The sequence below is a fragment of the Salmo trutta genome, chromosome 13, assembly GCF_901001165.1.
Source record: "Salmo trutta chromosome 13, fSalTru1.1, whole genome shotgun sequence".
In the NCBI taxonomy this organism is placed as follows: Eukaryota; Metazoa; Chordata; class Actinopteri; order Salmoniformes; family Salmonidae; genus Salmo; species Salmo trutta.
This window is the reverse complement of record NC_042969.1, coordinates 71,072,173-71,096,726: the sequence shown is the minus strand read 5'-3', so window position 1 is coordinate 71,096,726 and position 24,554 is coordinate 71,072,173. Positions and strand designations below refer to the sequence as shown.

General features: G+C 43.4%; 1 protein-coding gene and 1 long non-coding RNA gene across 4 annotated transcripts in view; one reads left to right on the top strand and one right to left on the bottom strand.

Moving 5' to 3' along the window:
- Window positions 1-24,554, top strand: part of LOC115206463 (serine/threonine-protein kinase ULK2) — an 87,867-nt gene that overhangs the window by 34,910 nt on the left and 28,403 nt on the right. For both annotated transcript variants that reach the window (XM_029773495.1, XM_029773494.1), the window contains exon 4: window positions 23,194-23,226. In XM_029773495.1, coding sequence (XP_029629355.1) covers window positions 23,194-23,226 — 33 coding nt within the window. The remainder of the gene's footprint in view (window positions 1-23,193; window positions 23,227-24,554) is intronic.
- LOC115206464 (uncharacterized) lies at window positions 8,354-24,480 on the bottom strand. 2 transcript variants are annotated; one of them, XR_003880801.1, is made up of 3 exons: window positions 24,303-24,480; window positions 8,718-9,598; window positions 8,354-8,606 (listed from the first exon to the last, which is right to left on the bottom strand). It is a non-coding gene; the product is annotated as an uncharacterized LOC115206464 (long non-coding RNA). The 2 variants fall into 2 exon arrangements; XR_003880800.1 differs by having other exon boundaries at window positions 8,354-9,272; window positions 9,488-9,598.

The following is a 24,554-nucleotide window of genomic DNA, read 5'->3' as shown; positions in this document are numbered from 1 at the left end:
CGCTCTCTCTGTCGCTCGCTCGCTCTCTCTGTCGCTCGCTCGCTCTCTCTGTCGCTCGCTCTCTCTCTCTGTCTCTCGCTCGCTCTCTCTGTCTCGCTCGCTCGCTCTGTCTCGCTCGCTCGCTCTCTCTCTCTCTGTCGCTCGCTCTCTCTCTCTGTCGCTCGCTCGCTCTCTCTCTCTCTGTCGCTCGCTCTCTCTCTCTGTCGCTCGCTCTCTCTCTCTGTCGCTCGCTCTCTCTCTCTCTGTCGCTCGCTCTCTCTCTCTGTCGCTCGCTCTCTCTCTCTGTCGCTCGCTCTCTCTCTCTGTCGCTCGCTCTCTCTCTCTGTCGCTCGCTCGCTCTCTCTGTCGCTCGCTCGCTCTCTCTGTCGCTCGCTCGCTCTCTCTGTCGCTCGCTCGCTCGCTCTCTCTGTCGCTCGCTCGCTCTCTCTCTCTGTCGCTCGCTCGCTCTCTCTCTCTCTCTGTCGCTCGCTCTCTCTCTCTCTCTGTCGCTCGCTCTCTCTCTCTCTCTGTCGCTCGCTCTCTCTCTCTGTCGCTCGCTCTCTCTCTCTGTCGCTCGCTCTCTCTCTCTGTCGCTCGCTCTCTCTCTCTGTCGCTCGCTCGCTCTCTCTCTCTGTCGCTCGCTCTCTCTCTCTCTGTCGCTCGCTCGCTCTCTCTCTGTCGCTCGCTCGCTCTCTCTCTGTCGCTCGCTCTCTCTCTCTGTCGCTCGCTCGCTCTCTCTGTCTCGCTCGCTCTCTCTGTCTCGCTCGCTCTCTCTGTCTCGCTCGCTCTCTGTCGCTCGCTCTCTCTGTCGCTCGCTCGCTCTCTCTGTCTCTTGCTCGCTCTCTCTGTCTCTCTCTGTCTCTCGCTCGCTCGCTCTCTGTCTCTCGCTCTCTCTAGCTCGTTCTCGCTCGCTCTCTCCAGCTCGCTCTCTCGCGCTCTGTCGCTCACTCGCTCTCTGTCGCTCGCTCGTTCTCGCTCGCTCGCTCTCTCTTTGTCGCTCGCAGACCCCTGCCCTAGCATCTGGATTCAGATATAGGCTTAGATATTAGCTTTTCCTTGGTCATACTCTTCAATCTCAGTTGAGGTGGAGGGCGTCTGGTGGTTATCGATGCCACACCGCTAAAAGGCCAATTAAGAAAGTGTGGTCTGTTTACAGTCGACGGTCATTAGCTGAGGGTAGGAGCACTGTCGCTGGGTGTTTGTAGGAGTGTGAGGTGGTGTTTCGTTAGAGAACGATGCTGGAGCACATTGACCTTTGAAAGGCCCACTGCACTGTGAGGGCTCCTTTAGATCTCAATGCAGGCAAAACATAAAGCCTAGCCTATAAACACACATCACAGACGTTGTGATATCAGTCATTCATGTGTAGTATACAGTACACACTCTGAGGGCTATACAGAGAGACTTCCACTCACATGCTGACCCCACCACCCGCGTCGCGTGTGCAAGCGTTGCAAAATAAATTTAAACATACACTACCGTTCAAAAGTTTGGGGTCACTTGGAAATGTCCTTGTTTTTGAAAGAAAAGCAAAAAATAATTGTCCAATAAAATAACATCAAATTGATCAGAAATGCAGTGAAGACATTGTTAATGTTGTAAATGACTATTGTAGCTGGAAACGGCAGATTATTTTATGGAATATCTACATAGGCGTACAGAGGCCCATTATCAGCAACCATCACTCCAGTGTTCCAATGGCACGTTGTGTTAGCTAATCCAAGTTTAACATTTTAAAAGGCTAATTGATCATTAGAAGACCCTTTTGCAATTATGTTAGCACAGCTGAAAACTGTTATGCTGATAAAAGAAGCAATAAAACTGCCATTTAGACTGGTTGAGTATCTGGAGCATCAGCATTTGTGGGTTCGATTACAGGCTCAAAATGTCCAGAAACAAAGAACTTTGTTCTGAAACTCGTCAGTCTATTGTTGTTCTGAGAAATGAAGGCTATTCCATGCAAGAAATTGCCAAGAAACTGAAGATCTCGTACAACGCTGTGTACTACTCCCTTCACAGAACAGCTCAAACTGGCTCTAACCAGAATAGAAAGAGGAGTGGGAGGCCCCGGTGCACAACTGAGCAAGAGGACAAGTACATTAGAGTGTCTAGTTTGAGAAACGGATGCCTCACGCGTCCTCAACTGGCAGCTTCATTAAATAGTACCCGCAAAACACCAGTCTCAACGTCAACAGTGAAGAGGCGACTCCGGGATGCTGGCCTTCTAGACAGAGTTGCAAAGAATAAGGTCCTCTGTCCAGTGTCTGTGTTTTTCCCATCTTAATCTTTTCTTTTTATTGGCCAGTCTGAGATATGTCTTTTTCTTTGCAACTCTGCCTAGAAGGCCAGCATCCCGGAGTCGCCTCTTCACTGTTGACGCCTCCCACTGCTCTTTCTATTTTGGTTAGAGCCAGTTTGCGCTGTCTGTGAAGGGAGTAATACACAGCATTGTACGAGATGTGCTTTTCTTTCAAAAACAAGGACATTTCCAAGTGACCCCAAACTTTTGAACGGTAGTGTACATGTTATTCAATTATTGCACCCACACTGCTCGCGTGAGCCAACGAGCGTCTGCGTTGCCAAGTGCTAAAATAGAAGTCAGTCCTATTTGTGACACAGGATGCGATGCAAGTCCTGCTTCTCCCATCTCCTCATTGGCTTTTTAGAAGCATATACCCACGTGCCGTCTCCTCATTGGTTATACCCACGTGGGTGATTGAAAGATGAACTGAGGTCGGTTGTGGTAATACACCTTATTATGAAAGTTAGTTGCCAATCGCCATATAAAGTCCAAAGAAGAAAAAGCCTGGAAGGAGGAGAGATGGCTAGAAATGATTCAGTTGACCGCTTTATGTGTGGATTAATTGTCGAAGTAGAGGACCTTGTGCATTTCAGGTACAATAACAAATCAATGTTCATATCCCAGGACAAATTAGCTAGCAACAGCAAGCTAGCTAGCTAAATAGGACAACTTAGCTAGCAACTGCAAGCTAGCTAGCTAAATTGCCATACATGTTTAATGCTTTTGGACCTGTCCCCAAATTAATATAATTGGTTCAGAGTTTGCTTTGATATTTCAACCTGCGTGTCGTGATCGCGTTTGGTGTGGGGGGGACAAACTCGATTTGCACACGATGGCGCATGCGCTTGGACGGTTTGGGTACGGTGTCATGCACACACAGAATGCACACTCAAACTAGTTAATCTGTCATGGCTCAACGCACACACACATCAATCACTAGTACACACACATAGGCACACACACTCACAACTATTATATCAATCATGCTCTCATATGATCACACTGTGGCTATTCCTGGTCTGTGAATGTGGTCTCTAACCAAGCACTTAGTAGTGTCACATATATTCTTTGGGAGCACGTGTGTGTGTGTGTGTGTGTCTGTGAGAGATTTCTGACTGTTTCTACCTCCTGCTTCACGTATTTCAAGTCTCTGTGGAAACCAAACCAAAGACTCAATGTGTATTCGGAAAGTACTCAGATCCCTTGACTTTTTTGTTGTATTACAGCCTTATTCTAAAATGGATTAAATTAATTTTCTCTCATCAATCTACACGCAATACCCCTTAAATGTTTGCTAATTTATTAAAGATAAAAAACAGAACCTTTGCTATGAGACTCGAAATTGAGCTCAGGTGCATCCTGTTTCCATTGATCATCCTTTGTTTCTACAACTTGATTGGAGTCCACCTGTAGTAAATTCAATTGATTGGACATGATTTGGAAAGGCACACTCCTGTCTATATAAGGTCCCACAGTTGACAGTGCATGTCAGAGCAAAAACCAAACCATGAGGTCGAAGGAATTGTCTGTAGAGCTCCGTGACAGGATTATGTCAGGCCATGGTCAGAGAGGTGACCAAGAACCCGATGGTCACTCTAACATTGCTCCTCTGTGGAGATGGTAGAATCTTCAAAGAAGGACTACCATCTCTACAGCACTCCACCAATTAGGCCTTTATGGTAGAGTGGCCAGACGGAAGTCACTCCTCAGTAAAAGGCACATGACAGCCTGCTTGGAGTTTGCCAAAAGGGACCTAAAGAACTCTCAGACCATGAGAAACAAGATTCTCTGGTCTGACGAAACCAAGATTGAACTCTTTGGCCTGAATGCCAAGCATCACGTCTGGAGGAAACCTGGCACCATCCCTACTGTGAAGCATGGTGGTGTCAGAATCATGCTGTGTGCATGTTTTTCAGCGGCAGGGACTGGGAGACTAGTCAGGATCAAGGGAAAGATGAACGGAGCAAAGTACAGAGAGATTCTTGATTAAAACCTGCTCCAGAGAGCTCAGGAACTCTGACTGGGGTGAAGGTTCACCATCCAACAGGACAACGACCCTAAGCTCTACCAACTGTGTGTGCAACGCCAGGGTTGTGGGTTCGATTCCCACGGGGGGCCAGTACAAAAAAAAAAATGCATGAAATGAAGTGTATGTATTCACTACTGTAAGTCGCTCTGGATAAGAGCGTCTGCTAAATGACTAAAATGTAAATGCAACCAAGACAACGCAGGAGTGGCTTCAGGACAAGTCTATGAATGTCCTTGAGTGGCCCAGCCAGAGTCCGGACTTGAACCCGATCAAACATCCCTGGAGAGACCTGAAAATAGCTGTGCAGAGACGCTCCCCAAAGGATCTGCAGAGAAGAATGGGAGAAACTCTCCAAATACAGGTGTGCCAAGCTTGTAGCGTCACACCCAAGCAGACTTGAGGCTGTAATCGCTGCCTAAGATGCTTTAACAAAGTACTGAGTACTGAGTAAAGGGTCTGAATACTTATGTAACTGTGATATTTCATTTGTTTGTTTTTGTTTGCAAATCTTTCTAATAACTTGTTTTTGCTTTGTCATTATGGGCTATTGTGTGTTGATTGATGGAGGGGAACAATTTAATCAATTTTAGAATAAGGCTGTAACGTAACAATGTGGAAAAAGTCATGGTTTGACTACTTCTGAATGTACTGTAACTGTAATTAATTTGAATGTTTTCATAAAGGAGTCTTGTTTATAAAGCCAGTTGGGAGTAGGGCTGGATGACGGGAAGGTTACAGGGCTTATTCAGATCCTGAGCTGTGCTGCTCATTAGGCGTATATCATAATAACAGGCCTGCGCTACATTAGCTAGGCGCTAGGCTATGTCTGTCCCTGCACTTCTTTATGGAGCTGTTTAGCGTTAAGCGGGAGAGGGATGCAGCAGTGTGATGCAGAGAATAGTAATCACAGGGTGGAGTGTTTCTCTCTCTCTCTCTCTTGCCCTCTCTGTCTCGCTCTATGCAGGCTGACACAGCCCGCACTGTACTGTACAGCATAGCTCAGTACATCCCCGCTATTTCATTAAAGGTTTACTGCAGAGTGTGTGAGAGAGAGAGTGAGTGTGTAAGGGGTAGACCAGAATTCCATAAGGCATTTTAATGGATTCGAGACACACAGTATTTGTCCATCTTGAATTGGCATCTATGACACTAACCTGGTACACAGCCCACACTGATTCAACAGACATGAAACTGACTTGATAAAAGATAGGCTGGGCTCTTGGCAGTGGAACTTGTTCTTGGCGCACATGGGAGATTTCAGGAATCCTGTCGGTTTTCTTAGAAAACGAACTGCCTGCCCATCTATACATTCAATCATCAGGCTTTTCTTTACACCCCATTAAACAGGTTAGAACACAAACCAAGAGTAATCTCCATACTGTAGCAGTTAGTACACAGCAGGTAGGTGGCACCTTAATTGGGGAGAAGGGGCTTGTGGTAATGACTGGAGCAGAGTACGTGGAATGGTATCAAATACAGTGCATTCGGAAAGCATTCAGACTCCTTGACCTTTTCCACATTTTGTTACGTTAGTCTTATTCTAAAATGGATTAAATAAAAAATGTTCCTCATCAATCTAAACACAATACGCCAAATGACAAAGCGAAGGAAAAAAAGGAATGTCAGACCATTTGATATGAAACTTGAAATTGAGCTCAGGTGCATCCTGTTTCCATTGATAATCCTTGATGTTTCTACAACTTGATTGGAGTCCACGTGTGGTAAATTTAATTGATTGGACATGATTTGCAAAGGCACACACCTGTCTATATAAGCTCCCACTGTTGACAGTGCATGTCACAGCACAAACCAAGCCATGAGGTTGAAAGAATTGTCCGTAGAGTTCTGAGACAAGATTGTGTCTGGGCAGGGTACCAAAATATTTCTGCAGCATTGAAGGTCCCCAAGAACACAGTGGCCTCCATCATTCTTAAATGGAAGAAGTTTGGAATCACCAAGACTCTTCTTAGAGCTGGCAGCCCGGCTATCGGGGGAGAAGGGCCTTGGTCAGAGAGGTGACCAAGAACCCGATGGTCACTCTGACAGAGCTCCAGAGTTTCTCTGTAGAGATGGTAGAACTTTCCAGAAGGACAACCATCTCTGCAGCACTCCAGCAATAAGGCCTTTATTGGTAGAGTGGCCAGACAGAAGCCACTCCTCAGTAAAAGGTACATGACCGCCTGCTTGGAGTTTGCGAAAAAGCATCTAATGGACTCTCAGACCATGATAAACAAAATTCTCTGGTCTGATGAAACCAAGATTGAACTCTTTCGAAGGAAGGATGAGGATTGAAGGAAAGCTGAACAGAGCAAAGTACAGAGGTCATTGATGAAAACCTGAGCACTCAGGACCTCAGACTTGGGTGACGGTTCACCTTCCAACAGGACAACGACCCTAAGCACACTGCCAAAACAACGCAGGAGTGGCTTCGGAACAAGTCGCTGAATGCCCTTGAGTGTCCCAGCCAGAGCCTGAACTTGAACCCGATTGAACGTCTCTGGAGAGAACTGAAAATAGCTGTGCAGCAACGCTCCCCACCCAACCTGACAGAGCTTGAGAGGATCTGCAGAGAAGAATAGGATAAACTCCGCAAAATAGGTGTGCCAAGCATTTATCGTCATACCAAGGGGGAGTTAGAACAGTCCTTATGCATTTGGGTCCCACAGTTGACAGTGCATGTCACAGCAAAAACCAAGCCAATGACGAATTTGACGCGAGCCACCCGTCCCTGGTGACTTTTTTTCAGCAAAGATAGCTGAGAAAACATTACGGTGGAAGCAAATGTAAGTAGTTATAACGTCATGACGAGTCCCACTGTAGCTCAGTTGGTAGAGCATGACGCTTGCAACGCCAGGGTTGTGGGTTCATTTCCCACGGGGGGCCAGTATTTAAAAAATGTAATAAAAATGTATGCACTCTACTGTAAGTTGCTCTGGATAAGAGCGTCTGCTAAATGACTAACATGTAAACATGTAACATGAGTCAAGCAAAAATGTACAATTGAGAGGAATATGTTAGTTAATGTAGAGACAAACGTTTGTGCATATTTTTTTGTCATAGTTAATTTCCGAAAATCACTATTTAGCAAGTTAGCTGACTAGCTAGCTAGCTAGCTAGCTAGCTAGTGTTATGACATGAGTATGAATTTGTAGTTCTTGTTGTTTAATATTTTAGAGACTCCTGAGAGAACCAGCAAAATGGCTGTCTTCTTGTGAAACAGTGGATGTAAATAATCTAGCTAGCTGAAGCATTTACTGCAAATTGAATGTGCAATTGTGTTAGCTTGCCGTGCATATATTTGCCATGCAATACAGCTGAAGTAACATAGCTAGCTAACTATTTATTTGCTTATTGTGTATTGGAGGATAAAAATAACTCTATGCCTTTGAATGTGTAGCATCCAAAGGCAGTAGTATGTAGCCGATCGGTGTATGGACTCTAAAACCTTTGGTATGAATATTAGTTCAGAACCTATCTATGAACCTCAGCTATCATAGTTGTATTGAATGGCATTAATGAAGCCTATGGATTGAGTAGAATATAGTAACTTTATTGTGCCAAGGATGCAAGTCCTATATACATGTACAGTAGTTATTACCATGCATGAGATCCCCACATTGTAGCATGTACATTGAATATATTCACTGATCATGTACTCTTCCTTGGCAAATACAGGTGCGGTTCAGGTATGAATCTCTGTCATATCCAATACCAGGTGTATCAAACTCCATTCTTTGAATGATGCTGTATCTGCATGTATGTATTACAATTATTCACTTCAACAGTGTTTACCACTCCTGGAATATCAATGATTACACATTGTAACTATGCATAAGACTAGAAACATGATTTAAGTAAAGGCTGATTTGTAATTCATATATACAGAAATACACCTATGCATATCTCCCTTCATCTGCATTAATCTGAGGACACAGGATAGGTATAGTATCTTAATGAGATACTTAATTTCAACCAGTGGAGAATGTGAAACGCTTTATTGAAAGTTCATTATCCAGGTGTTCTAAATACATAATACATTCATTATAAATATTATAATTGTAATATTATAAATACAAGAATGAGGTGGGGAGAGAGGTAAAACAGAGGAGCAGGGAAGACAGCCTATGATTAATAAATTAGTGCCACCCTAATATTCTCTCAGTTCATAACAATTACATAGTGTCTCTAGCGGTGTCTTCTAACCATCCTTGGACTCCCAGTCGGCCCGAAGATTATTTTAAGAGCGGGTGAGGCGGCCATGGCGGGATTGTCTTCCTCTCTCACATCAAAACATACCTGCAGACGAGAGACAGATGGATAGAGAGAGAGCATGATTTAGCTTATTTTTTTTTTTATTCTAACACGGTCAGTTATCATAATCATCAGGAGGTGAAATGCAAAACTGACCTTGGATCATTAACTCTGGGACTACTACATCTCTGTTTGTATTTCAATCTAAAGCGTCTCTTAATAATACTAGTAATAATACTCAGGACCAGGACTGAGAACTGCTGCTCTTCATTGGGACCTCTTAATCTGCAGACAGGCTTTCACAGCTCTCTGTCTCTGAGGACAGAAAAGCACACAAGAAATAGACTACACACAAGTACCTGCTTTATCCAGAATAGCCTCCCCTCTCACTTTGACAGCTGGGCCTGCTATCCTTTCACCCTCCTCCAAAAAATAAAAATGTTTGCCATTATCAAGAGTGGCACTGTGGCTAAAACAATATCCTACATAGTGTGGGAGGACTGCACCTAAATAGGCTGGAGACTCAAAACTAATCAAAGAGCATACATGTATATGTCCTGACCAAAAGATGAGTTGTTGGAAGGGTTCACTTGACGTTGCAGCACAGCAAGATTCTCAGTAGACGGGGGCATGGGATGTCAGGAACAATGACCCCATTGTCAGTGTTTCCAGATTATCCTCCTGATAAAGCAGGTCCTCCACCTGCTGAATCTGGAATGCTCAAAATAAACAAATCTGTATTAGTGACGATATAAATTTGGCAGCAACGGGCTTGATAGTCCAGTCAAAATGGCTGAGTGTTTGTGGTGTAAATCTGAAAATTAGCAGCAGACATCTTAAGTGTTTTTTAATTAATGCATGTGAGGCAGGTTCCATGTACAACAAGACAGGCAGAGAGGAAAAAGAACACAGAACAGTTTACTTACCTCTGGTTATGGACACTTTTGCCAACAATAAGGCTTCTACGGCCAGTTCCTCGGACAGTGAAGATACATCTGGCAATATCTACTTTTTCAACCCCTTGATCAGCTCGCACTCTGAAAGTAAAGAAAATTGCTTATTTTTTGTAGATATTAAAACAATAACTGAGATATGAATGTTCAATCTAAAGCAGCAGATGTTATTTTCAGGATACGTCAATACAGCACAGTCAGCTTAACACCAGAATGGTATTGTGGTTGTTCATTAGGTAATGGGAAATATGCAAATGCATACAAATAATATACTTACAGTTGAAGTTTACATACACTTATGTTGGAGTCATTAAAACTCGTTTTTCAACAACTCCACAAATTTCTTGTTAACAAAGAATAGTTTTGGTAAGTCGGTTAGGACATTACTTTGTGCATGACACAAGTAATTTTTCCAACAATTGTTTACAGACAGATTACTTCACTTATAATTCACTGTATCACAATTCCAGTGGGTCAGAATTTACATGCACAAAATTGACTGTGCCTTTAAACAGCTTGGAAAGTTCCAGAAAATGTCATTGCTTTGGAAGTTCTGATAGGCTAATTGACATTGTTTGAGTCAATTGGAGGTGTACCTGTGGATGTATTTCAAGGCCTACCTTCAAACTCAGTGCCTCTTTGCTTGACATCATAGAAAAATCAAAAGAAATCAGCCAAGACTTCAGATAAAGAATGGTATACCTCCACAAGTCTGGTTCATCCTTGGGAGCAATTTCCAAATGCCTGGAGGTACCACGTTCATCTGTACAAACAATAGTACGCAAGTATAAACCCCATGGGACCACGCAGCCATCATACCGCTCAGGAAGGAGATGCGTTCTGTCTCTTAGAGATGAACGTACTGTGGTGCGAAAAATGCAAATCAATCCCAGAACAACAGCAAAGAACCTTGTGAAGATGCTGGAGGAAACGGGTACAAAAGTATCTATATCCACAGGTAAACGAGTCCTATATCGACATAACCTGAAAGGCCGCTCAGCAAGGAAGAAGCCACTGCTCCAAAACGGCCATAAAAATGCCAGACTACAGTTTGCAACTGCACATGGGGACAAAGATCGTACTTTTTGGAGACATGTCCTCTGGTCTGATGAAACAAAAATAGAACTGTTTGGCCATAATGACCATCGTTATGTTTGGAGGAAATAGGGGGAGGCTTGCAAGCCAAAGAACACCATCCCAACCGTGAAGCACGGGCGTGGCAGCATCATGTTGTGGGGGTGCTTTGTTGCAGGAGGGACTGGTGCACTTCACAAAATAGATGGCATCATGAGGAAGGACAATTATGTGGATATATTGTAGCAACATCTCAAGACATCAGTCAGGAAGTTGAAGCTTGGTCGCAAATGGGTCTTCCAAATGGACAGTGACCTCAAGCGTACTTCCAAAGTTGTGGCAAAATGGCTTAAGGGCAACAAAGTCAAGGTATTGGAGTGGCCATCACAAAGCCCTGACCTCAATCCCATAGAAAATTTGTGAGCAGAACTGAAGAAGCGTGTGTGAGCAAGGAGGCCTACAAACCTGACTCAATTACACCAGTTCTGTCAGGAGGAATGGGCCAAAATTCACCCAATTTATTGTTGGAAGCTTGTGGAAGGCTACCCGAAACGTTTGACCCAAGTTAAACAATTTAAAGGCAATGCTACCAAGTACTAATTGAGTGTATGTAAACTTCTGACCCACTGGGAATGTGATGAAAGAAATAAAAGCTGAAATAAGTAATTCTCTCTACTATTATTCTGACATTTCACATTCTTAAAATAAAGTGGTTATCCTAACTGACCTAAGACGGAATTTTTACTAGGATTAAATGTCAGGAATTGTGAAAAAGGAGTTGAAATGTAGTTGGCTATGGTGTATGTAAACTTCCGACTTCAACTGTACCTGAAATAAATCCATCAAATAAATCCATCTATACCGCCAAAGATGACAATGTTGTCTCTTGAAAAAAAGCATTGGAATTAAAAGTGAAATGTTTAACCTATTAACCTGTTTCATTATTTATGTATCACCAGTTGATGAAGAACAACTCCAATTTCATATCATTGAAAATTATTCTACAAATAAGTAATAATAAAAAGTTAAAATTACTTCTTAGATTTGATGGAGACATTATACACTGCTCAAAAAAATAAAGGTAACACTTAAACAACACAATGTAACTCCAAGTCAATCACACTTCTGTGAAATCAAACTGTCCACTTAGGAAGCAACACTGATTGACAATACATTTCACATGCTGTTGTGCAAATGGAATAGACAACAGGTGGAAATTATAGGCAATAAGCAAGACACACCCAATAAAGGAGTGGTTCTGCAGGTGGAGACCACAGACCACTTCTCAGTTCCTATGCTTCCTGGCTGATGTTTTGGTCACTTTTGAATGCTGGCGGTGCTTTCACTCTAGTGGTAGCATGAGACGGAGTCTACAACCCACACAAGTGGCTCAGGTAGTGCAGCTCATCCAGGATGGCACATCAATGCGAGCTGTGGCAAGAAGGTTTGCTGTGTCTGTCAGCGTAGTGTCCAGAGCATGGAGGCGCTACCAGGAGACAGGCCAGTACATCAGGAGACGTGGAGGAGGCCGTAGGAGGGCAACAACCCAGCAGCAGGACCGCTACCTCCGCCTTTGTGCAAGGAGGAGCAGCAGGAGCACTGCCAGAGCCCTGCAAAATGACATCCAGCAGGCCACAAATGTGCATGTGTCTGCTCAAACGGTCAGAAACAGACTCCATGAGGGTGGTATGAGGGCCCAACGTCCACAGGTGCGGGTTGTGCTTACAGCCCAACACCGTGCAGGACGTTTGGCATTTGCCAGAGAACACCAAGATTGGCAAATTCGCCACTGGCGCCCTGTGCTCTTCACAGATGAAAGCAGGTTCACACTGAGCACGTGACAGACGTGACAGAGTCTGGAGACGCCATGGAGAACGTTCTGCTGCCTGCAACATCCTCCAGCATGACCGGTTTGGCAGTGGGTCAGTCATGGTGTGGGGTGGCATTTCTTTGGGGGGCCGCACAGAGGTAGCCTGACTGCCATTAGGTACCGAGATGAGATCCTCAGACCCCTTGTGAGACCATATGCTGGTGCGGTTGGCCCTGGGTTCCTCCTAATGCAAGACATTGCTAGACCTCATGTGGCTGGAGTGTGTCAGCAGTTCCTGCAAGAGGAAGGCATTGATGCTATGGACTGGCCCGCCTGTTCCCCAGACCTGAATCCAATTGAGCACATCTGGGACATCATGTCTCGCTCCATCCACCAACGTCACGTTGCACCACAGACTGTCCAGGAGTTAGCGGATGCTTTAGTTCAGGTCTGGGAGGAGATCCCTCAGGAGACCATCCGCCACCTCATCAGGAGCATGCCCAGGCGTTGTAGGGAGGTCATACAGGCACGTGGAGGCCACACACACTACTGAGCCTCATTTTGACTTGTTTTAAGATCATTGCATCAAAGTTGGATCAGCCTGTAGTGTGGTTTTCCACTTTAATTTTGAGTGTGACTCCAAATCCAGACCTCCATGGGTTGATAAATTGGATTTCCATTGATTATTTTTGTGTGATTTTGTTGTCAGCACATTCAACTATGTAATGAAAAAAGTATTTAATAAGATTATTTCTTTCATTCAGATCTAGGATGTGTTGTTTGTGTTCCCTTTATTATTTTGAGCAGTGTACATCTTAGTACCTTTGTCAATTTATGATTTGTATCAGTGTGGATGAGAGACTGGGGAGCAGGGACAGAGTATTTTTGCCGAACAATGCAACCAAGCTGGATCATTCTGGCAATGATACCTGCACCATCTATACGCTGCAAAGACTCCCTAACTCTTCACCATTGTACACGATGGCCCATTGCTTGGAGACTTCCTTTGACCATTCTAAAGCCTGCGTGGGGCATCCTTGCCTTAATGGCCCTGACTTTCTGGTCTAACACTTCATCTGACATATCAGAATAGCAGTCCCTGACAGACATTGTGTTCATTCATCCTTCTGTAAAAATGTAAATAAGCTAACCATTACACTGTCATGATGTATCATTATATATTGACTATGAAACAAATAGGACATGGCCTGCTTATGAGTTGACATGAAAGAAAGTTAGATGAATTCAACTGAAAATGGTGAGAACAGGCATTCTTAGCTAAATGTGTTTGGTTAGCTTGAGAAGAATAATTGCATGATTTATCATTCTACGGTATATATGTAATACAGTAGAACGTTATGAACCGACACTGAATCGTAGGAGCTAACTACTAGCTATGTGGAAGTTGGACGGAAGAACATCCAGTGCTGCTTACCTGAGATTCCATCATCACACAGTCCTTCGTAGGTGTCCGCTATGACTTCCTTTGTGTCGGAAAGAAAGGCTGAACAGTATTGGTTGTAGCCAAACGGACACTCCAAAAATTGCCAAAATGGAGTGTGATTGATAGCGAAATTAAATAAAGTTTTTCTCTCAACAAAAAGACATCCATTTGTTGCAAGTTGGGGAGGGAAGCTAATAGCTGAACAATAGACTATTCAACCTTTACTAGAGAATAGTCTAATAGCCGAGCTAGGTGTGGAAAAACCCCAGTCCTATCACAGACCAGATTTGCCCTAACGACCAAGGGAGAGTTAGAGCACTGATTTATGCTTTTGGGTCCCAATGCACTACTGTGTGTCTAACTGACAATGAATGAGCAATATAAACTGATAATTGTGCACGACTTCAAATGAAACAAGCAGGGAGCAGGTTTTGAACCCTCAACCTTCTTGCCCGAAGTGCAGCGCTATCGACTGTGCACCAAAAGCATGCTCAAGTCTCAGAGTGAATAGAGCGCGTCCTCGCGGTAGCTTGCTACTCAATGTAATAAAGTAATTACTTTTTCAAATAAGTTACCTTACACGTTATGTTGGCTGACAATTTGTTAGCTACGCTGTCCTTACGAACAACATAGCATATTACAGCAGTATGTACCGGTATGTTAGTTATCTACCTAACGTTAGTAGTTATACATCAAACTTGACAGTATATTAACTATAGGCTATCTAACTACCCAACGTTTATTGACATGATTATTCCCGTCATTCTTAGCTTAGGTAAATGGTAGTCGTTGTTCGTTCTCAATGGACATTCGGGTGCTTTCGTAAATTCGCTCTGGCTATCTACTCCGATTTCAGAGCACTCTCATCTGAGTGTACCAGAGCGCAGAATAATGAATTTACGACCGCTCAACACCCGTTGAATATGGTCGGTGTCAGTAAACGTCGGCAAAAAAGCATAATTAAATTGTTTCCAGCAGCACAGTTACAGTCACCAACACTCTGGTTAACATGAAAACTGCCTAACCAACTCTGCTAGGGCGAGTAAAATGGTCAGAGTGGTCTCATTTGTTTCTGGAAGTAGCTAGCATGCTAGCCAATGTTAGCTTGAGTGCTTGACTGCCGTTGTAAGGCCAGAACGCTCAAATCAACCCTACTACTCGGCCTGAACGTCCGGTGTAGGCACCGAGAAAGAAACGGTCTGACTTTACCCAGAGGGTTTTTCGGTTTTCATGGAATAGAAACACCATAATATTAAATCAAATGAATTAAGCAATGGAAGACTATCAAACGCTTCTCAAAGAGGTCCTCTGGTGTTTAAACTAGCACTAACTTGCATTAACAGAAAAAATGGCTGACAATTAGATAACGTGCCACAGAATGCAGTATGACACAACTTTTAAAGCTGCACCCACTAACAAAACGTGTGAAAAGTAAAGCGGTCTGAATACTTTCCGAATGCACTGTACATCAAACACATTTCCATGTGTTTAATGCCATTCCATTTGCTCCTTTCCAGCCATTAATATGAGCCATCCTCCCCTCAGCAGCCTCCACTGAGTTAGAAACTCACACCCAGAACACTCAAATCTCCCACGCACACACATACTGCTTTCACATTGGATTTAAGGTATTTTGCTTGTAAAAAAAAGAAAAATGTGGGCAATATTTATTTGACTCCCCTTACAACTAGGCCCATTTTTACCACATTTCTGCCTGCATACACCTTTTTATACCTCTCGTGTGCATGCCGGGGACGAGTGTTAGTAGTGGTGTGCAGATGTGGGTGGGGGTGTATTTTAATAAATACATTGAGAATATACATCATAAAAAATATAAACGTAACATGCAACAATTTCAAAGGTCTTGAAATAAATGTATCTCTGAATTTCACATGACTGGGAATACAGATATGCATCTGTTGGTCCCAGATACTTTATAATTTCTTTTTTTTAAGTAGGGGAGTGGATCAGAAAATCAGTCAGTATCTGGTGTGACCACCATTTGTCTCATGCGGCGCGACACATCTCCTTTGCATAGTTGATCAGGCTGTTGATTGTGACCTGTGGAATGTTGTCCCACTCCTCTTCAATGGCTTTACAAAGTTGGTGGTTATTGGCGGGAACTGAAACACGCTGTTGTGGGAACTGAAACACGCTGTTGTACACATCGTCCCAGAGCATCCCAAACATGCTCAACGAGTGAGTATGCAGGCCATTGAAGAACTGGGACATTTTCAGCTTCCAGGAATTGTGTACAGATCCTTGCGACATAGTCCGTGCATTATCATGCTGAAACATGAGGTGATGGCAGGGAATGAATGGCACGACAATGGGTCTCGATCTCGTAACGGTATCTCTGTGCATTCAAATTGCCATCGATAAAATTGTGTTCGTTGTCCGTATGTTATGCCTGCCCATATCATAACCCCACCACTGCCATGGGGCACTCTGTTTACAATGTTTACATCAGCAAACTGCTCGCCCACATGGCGCCATACATGTGGCCTGCGGTTGTGAGGCCTGTTGGACGTATTGCCAAAATCTCTAAAACAACATTGGAGGCGGCTTTTGGCAGACAAATGAACATTCAATTCTTTGGCAACCGCTCTGGGGACATTCCTGCAGTCAGCATGCTAATGTACACTCCCTCAAAATTTGAGACATCTGTGGCATTGTGTTGTGTGACAAAACTGCACATTTTAGTGGCCTTTTATTGTCCCCAGCACAAGGTGCACCCGTGTAATGATTATGCTGTTTAATCAGCTTCTAAGAGAAATAAGCATTTTGTGCATATGGAACATTTCTGGGATCTTTTATTTCAGCTAATGAAACATGGGACCAACACTTTACAGGTTGCGTTTATATTTTTATTCAAAGCAAATCCTTTCACTTTGTTAATAACCTCTTGCATCTAGACGTTCCGCTAGCGGAACGCCTCGCCAAATATCCAATAGAAGAACGCGGCGCGAAATACAAATACCTCAAAAATGCAATAATTTCAATTTTTCAACCATACGACTATTTTACACCATTTGAAAGATAAGACTCTCGTTAATCCAACCACATTGTCCGATTTCAAAAAGGCTTTACAGCGAAAGCAAAACATTAGATTGTTTAGGAGAGTACACAGCCAAAAATAATCACACAGCCATTTTCAAAGCAAGCATATATGTCACAAAAACCCAAAACACAGCTAAATGCAGCACTAACCTTTGATCTTCATCAGATGACACTCCTAGGACATTGTTATACAATACATGCATGTTTTGTTCAATCAAGTTTATATTTATATCAAAAACCAGCTTTTTACATTAGCATGTGATGTTCAGAACTAGCATTCCCACCCAAAACTTCCGGTGAATTTACTAAATTACTCATCATAAACGTTGACAAAATACATAACAATTATTTTAAGAATTATAGATACAGAACTCCTTTATGCAATCGCTATTTCAGATTTTAAAATCGCTTTTCGGCGAAAGCACATTTTGCAATATTCTGAGTACATAGCTCAGCCATCACAGGCTAGCTATTCAGACACCCGCCAACTTCGGGGCTCACTAAACTCAGAATTACTATTAGAAAAATGGTATTACCTTTGCTGTTCTTCGTCAGAATGCACCCCCAGGACTGCTACTTCCATAACAAATGTTGTTTTTGTTCCAAATAATCCATAGTTATGTCCAAATACCCCCGTTTTATTCGTGCGTTCAGGTCACTATCCAAAGGGTAACGCGCGAGCGCATTTCCAGACAATAAAATTGTAAATGTTCCATTACCGTACTTAGAAGCATGTCAAACGCTGTTTAAAATCAATTTTTATGCTATTTTTCTCGTAAAATAGCGATAATATTCCAACCGGACAATGCTGTATTCATTCAAAGAGACAACGAAAAAATGGCGTGATCTCGTGAATTCGCATCTCCAATCTCTTAGTCACCAGGCAGTCCACTGACAAACTGTGCTCCTGTTATCTGCCCAGAGACAGGAGATGCCTCAATCCGGTTTCTGAAGGCTTTAGAGAGCCAATGGAAGCCTTAGAAAGTGTCACGTAACAGCTCGGATACTGTAGTTTCGATAGAGAAGCAACAGAAGGACTATAAATTCGCAGACAGGCCATTTCCTGCTTGGAATCTTCTCAGGTCTGTGCCTGCCATATGAGTTCTGTTATACTCACAGACACCATTCAAACAGTTTTAGAAACTTCAGAGTGTTTTCTATCCAAATCTACTAATAACATGCATATTCTCGTTTCTGGGCAAGAGTAGTGACCAGTTTAAATTGGGTACGTTTTTTTATCCGGACGTGAAAATACTGCCCCCTATCCCAGACAGGTTTTAAGGCGCATGTGTAGGTTCTTATCTTCGTCATGATACTGATAGAAAATAATAGCAGTCCTATTTTCAAAAGCATGTGAGTCTGGTGTATATATTTCACAACCTCTGCAGGCTTTTGGAGTTGCCTATACGCGAATGAGTAAAATAATAGGCTTACTCTTGATTTAGGCTACGTTACTGCATGCTAAATGTTTCTGATCAGTGATAGATTCGTTTTACCACCACGTCTTACAATATTTGCCCAGACAGAAACCAATGATCCAAATAGCCTATACAGACGGAGATTCAGTTAAACAAAATCACATTGATTGATTATCAGACAAGCCAGTGGAGTTGCAGGCTTTTGGTTGGGAGTTGGCCTAGGCTACTAAGCGACTGCAAGTGAAGAGCAAAATAATCCACTTGTTAAACTACATAACATGGCAAAATGTTGTAATAAATGACCCAACTAGACAAGATGATCATGAGCGTCACTCACCTCAATTTAACATTTCCCCAGCCTAATTGTAGTCTAACCAATATTCAATCTGTCAGATTGATTCATCAAGATGAGCCCCCACGCTTGCAAGAGTTTAAGAGCGTAATGTGTGCCAATGCCGCCTCAGCATTATGGATATGTGTCATTCTAAGCCATAGGCAGAACTTTATCGAAATAATTGTTATTTATGTTATTTAACCCTTTATTTTACCAGGTAAATTGACTGAGAATACATTCTCATTTACAGCGACTAGGTCGTTTGGCGTAAATTTTAGGTTTTGATACCGGCAATACCTTTTCATATATAAAGAAAAGGTGGGAAAAAAGCTGACGGGATGGTAAAGTATAATGCTGTAGGTCTTAGAACTGCTGACGGGATGGTAAAGTAGAATACTGTAGGTCTTAGAACTGCTGACGGGATGGTAAAGTATAATGCTGTAGGTCTTAGAACAGCTGACGGGATGGTAAAGTAGAATACTGTAGGTCTTAGAACTGCTGACGGGATGGTAAAGTATAATACTGTAGGTCTTAGAACAGCTGACGGGATGGTAAAGTATAATACTGTAGGTCTTAGAACAGCTGACGGGATGGTAAAGTATAATACTGTAGGTCTTAGAACAGCTGACGGGATGGTAAAGTAGAATACTGTTGGTCTTAGAACAGCTGACGGGATGGTAAAGTAGAATACTGTAGGTCTAAGAACAGCTGACGGGATGGTAAAGTAGAATACTGTAGGTCTTAGAACAGCTGACGGGATGGTAAAGTAGAATACTGTAGGTCTTAGAACAGCTGACGGGATGGTAAAGTAGAATACTGTAGGTCTTAGAACAGCTGACGGGATGGTAAAGTATAATACTGTAGGTCTTAGAACAGCTGACGGGATGGTAAAGTAGAATACTGTTGGTCTTAGAACAGCTGACGGGATGGTAAAGTAGAATACTGTAGGTCTTAGAACAGCTGACGGGATGGTAAAGTATAATACTGTAGGTCTTAGAACAGCTGACGGGATGGTAAAGTAGAATACTGTTGGTCTTAGAACAGCTGACGGGATGGTAAAGTAGAATACTGTAGGTCTAAGAACAGCTGACGGGATGGTAAAGTAGAATACTGTAGGTCTTAGAACAGCTGACGGGATGGTAAAGTAGAATACTGTAGGTCTTAGAACAGCTGACGGGATGGTAAAGTAGAATACTGTTGGTCTTAGAACAGCTGACGGGATGGTAAAGTAGAATACTGTAGGTCTTAGAACAGCTGGGGGTAGTTTGTGTGCGCTTTGTTTGCCCCGAGAGAGGGAAAATGATTTAGCTTTGTGTTATTTGACAAGCACACACACACTCAAGTATATTTGGTTATAGGATTTTAACTTTCCATATGTATCAAGCAAGGAGAAAGTGTTATGCTAGAGGCATCTAATTTCATTATGCTTTTCTGACAACAGTCTGAGTCAATATTTTCCTAACATTCTTTATTGTATAGGTCTGTCTTGTCTTGGTCTAAGGAGAGGAATACCTCTTCTTAGTTGGCCTAATTTCTGGACACTCGTGACCTAAACGATGAGCTCATAGAGGGACAGTGCCAGGTTGTCTCCGATGTGATGCCTTTGCAGGACATTAGGTTCTCCCATAGGGACAGCCTATGCCCTTCAACTGCGAGTAGATCACCACTGTGTGTGTGTGTGTGTGTGTGTGTGTGTGTGTGTGTGTGTGTGTGTGTGTGTATTGCGCACACGTGTGATGAAAACACCAACGGGTCCCGTGCCACCACTAACAACACAATATGTCCCCTGCTGCTCAAACGGTTCACCCTGCCTTTGAAACACATTAACAGAACAACGCTCTCTCAGCACCCTGTAATCATCATAACATACATCATATTATAAACTGGGTGGTTTGAGCCCTGAATGCTGATTGGCTGAAAGCCGTGGTATATCGTATACCACGGGTATGACAAAACGCAACTTTTTACTGCTCTAATTACGTTGGTAACCAGTTTATAATAGCAATAAGGCACCTCGGGGGTTGTGATATATGGCCAATATACCACGGCTAAGGGCTGTGTCCAGGCACTCTACGTTGCGTCGTGCGTAAGAACAGCCCTGAGCTGTGGTATATTGGCCGTATACCACATCCCCTTTTGCCTTATTGCTTAATTAATCACCACAGTGTGTCTCATAGTGTGTGACACAGCTATGTATATAGCGTGCAGTAATATTAGACTAGGCTAGATTCTTGGTTCTCAGAATGCTAAGGATTACTCTGAATTTGCGTAACAGATGTGTGCCGAGTGGATTTCCAGTCCACATTTAGAACCCTATTCTCTAATGTCCTCAACAATTTTAAACTGAGCCCAGCCGGCCCCCTCTCTTCTCCCGCTGTTACCTTGCCCCTTCGTTCCTATGTAGCCCAGGACTCAGTCTACCATGTGACGCAACAAACAGGACAGACACACTAAGAATACGTTGTTGTTTTGGCCTGGCTCTAGAGTTGTGTTGGCATTCTGAACATTTCTGTGAGGTGGAGGGCTGAAGCGGTGGAAAATCTTTGGGGGATGTTTTGAGTTTCCCTCAAGACCAAATTTCTTCGAGCTGATGTAGTACTGTTCCTTCTAGTATTTTCTGGAAGAGCATCGCTCAAAGCTTGTTTGTGGCATAACTCTGACTGGATCGCCTCGTGACTGTGTTTTTAGAAAGATTGTGAAATGCTTTTATAAGTGGAATATGTCTGCTTGCGTGAGGGGCTGCTGATGTTGGATAGCAGGAAGCAGAATTGTTTATGCTTCTGTTTTTAGTTGTGGTGTATTCCTTTGAGGAAGGAGGGTTATGTAGAATAACCCTGTTAGCAGTTGGTCTTGTGTGTTTGTCCAAGGTCCATAAATTCTTTAACAGATAGTGTTTTGTGTCACAGTACATTCTGACTCATTTGGTGTCTTCTCTCTTGTGGTAAATGTGTTGCTAATAACAGCTGTAACCAACCACTGCCTTAGAAAATACTGAATGCCACTTAGTCTAGATTTGGACCATGGAAGAGGTTTTGGACTCTATAGTAGGAATGATTTTATGGTGGCATAGACAGTTCAATGAACATTGTCAACCTACTGAGGGCTGGAGGTTAAAGGGGGTGAGGCTGTCCTGTATTTGTACCTCTCACGTATCAATTACCCTCCAGGACAGTGTCCAGCCTGGCCAACACCCTTCTTTCCTCTCCTCCTATTCTTCCTCTCCTAGTCCCCATCAACCAGCATAGAGCAGGGGCTGAAAACAGCTCGTTATGTAATCTTCCCCAGGCCAAGACCAGCCACCACAAACACACACACACCGGCCAGAATCCCATTATCCTAGTATCCACAGCAACGAGCCAATGGGATTGGCCAGGGAGGAGGGGGCCCAGCCAATAAGCCTGGTGCAGGCTGACAGGTCAGCAGATAGAAAGGAGCTGAAGTGGAATTAATGGGTGGGTGTTGTGGTTGCTCTCTATCTGGAAACCTTGGCTGAGAGACCATTAGAACCAGAGAGTAATGCAGTCCAGTAACTGACTAGTATGGCAGTTGGTAGTCAAGGAATTGATTTTGAGACGCATTGATTTGTTAGTACGGTATACAGAAAATAATGCTATAAAATGTATTTGAACTCATACGCTGCTTAGAAAGGAAAGAAGCCTTTCATGTGGCAGGCTGTTTCCTTCAAATTTGGAAATGGTTTTTGCCTGGTCATGTCACAAGAAACATTTCTGAATCTAATCATAGATAGCCTACTTAGAATGGCACTGAAGGGATTGGAAAATGTGTGACGACAATTGTGTTGTTGATGAGAACTTGATGCACACGCCAAGATGCTTAATCTGCCGTATGCTGCAGTACCATCAACCTGACACCACACACATGCGCAAACACACACCCAAACACCCCCCAAATACATGTGAGCTTGCTTAACCTGGAGGCCTGCTTGGGTTACTTTGGCTCCTGTCCAGCATCTTCTTTGCTCCTGCATCACCATGTTGACAAGATGGCTCCTATATCTGTCACCTTGCCCAGTTCCCTTGAACCCAATATCCCGAACACACACACACCAAAACAACCTCCACTTGGACCTGTTGTGTAATAAACTCCATTCCTCTCCCCTCAAAAATGTCGACTGTAGCACGACACAGCTTGGAGGTGAGGGGTTCACTAAGGACGGCACGTTTTCTTGAGGGGCGCCAATTTGATCTTAACCCCATGTAGGTCGCACAGTATGAGATGGAGGATGAGGGTGTCAATGTGTCTAGATTGGAGCCAGGTATTGATTGTACTGTACGGATCCAATCCAGATCAGTGGATCAGTTATGCTATGGGCTTCAGTTCATCATGCTGGGTGGCAAAGGAATCCTATTGTCTGTACTGTACACATATGATCCATCTATACAGTATATGTAGGCTATATCTGTCTGCGCCATACAGACATGTCCGTCTGTGACGAAGCTGTTCCTCTATGTAGTGGATGTGACAGGTGTTGTGAGAGATGATCACTCTAACCCATGTTGTTTCTCTCCTGTCTTCCAGGAAACTCCCAACTCTGTGTTCCTGGTCATGGAGGTAGGTGGAGTGTCACTATCAGCATGCAACCTCTTCTACCGAGCTGCCTGTAGGCTGCCAGGGTCTCTGCCTTTGTGTTGATACCTCTCCCCTCTCTCGCTGTCTGTCTTACTCTGCTTAATTACCCGCCCTTCCCCTATGCTCTCTCTCCACGTATGAGAGCCTGCAAACCCAGTGTGCTCCTGTCCTCACTCTGCCTCTCCCCTCCCCCCTCCTTCTTTCCTCTCTCCCTCTCATTGCTCAAGACCAAAAAATTCCACAAACCGCCTGAAGGAAAGAAACAAACTATATGACACTTTAAGTAGCCCTTTAAAATTATACCTGTACACCCACAACCCAATTTCAAGGAATTCTGTTATCCAAGAGCAAAACATTGTTCATTTGCTTTATATTTAGCCATGTAATACTTATTCTGCCCCTTCTAATATTCTTGCTGCTGTTAAGCTAACTGGCTGTGCAAGGTGTCATGGGACCCTGGTACCTGTTACCTTGGCCTACCTGGGGTGTTCTAGCTTGTTGTAGATACCGCTGTGTTCTGAGAGCCACACTGACACTAAGGAGGCGGGGTCTCCTGGCACAGGAAAAGAAACATGCATAAATCTGGCTTTGGTCTTCTAGCTAGCAGGCTGCTTAATCAATGTTTACCCCTACCAGAGAGATGAGCATAGATAGCATCGACAGTAGGCTAGCATGGATGCTAATCTGGATGGTGTTTGCCAGACTGCTTGTTTTGCCTAGTAAGAAAGGCTTGTCTTACTCAGGTTAGAAGAGGGATCAGATGTATTATTACTTATTAAGCAGTCAGTGCTCAGGGCTCACACTCCAGCATTTTGGCACCGGTAGGAACACATTGAAAAGGAAACTGTTTTAGGGGAAACACTGCCGTTTCAGCTGCAACATTGACTCTCTGTATGAAACAAAGCAATCTCTTTTTTTGAGCGAACATTATTAATATGCAGTATGTTAGGTGTGCCTCATAAATGATTATCCTCACACAGAAAACAAATCATGGCATCCCATAACCTTAGAGCAATCAACGTGGGCACTCCCATGAGAGTTAAATATATGGATATTACCTTAGCATTATGTGGTTATGGTGGATCCCTAAGAATGTCGGATTTAAACTCTGCTCCATGCCTCTGCTGCTTGCAGTAAACTGATTGGAATGCACACAGAGCATGTCTCTCCCTCCATCCATGTGTCAATATAAGGATCTGAGCTGTAATTGATTTCCCTGTACAAAGGCTAAACAACATGGTGTGGTAATAAACTGAACTGGAGTCAGATCCTATCGGTCACTGATAAGGCAGAGGCTCTTTAAGGCCAGA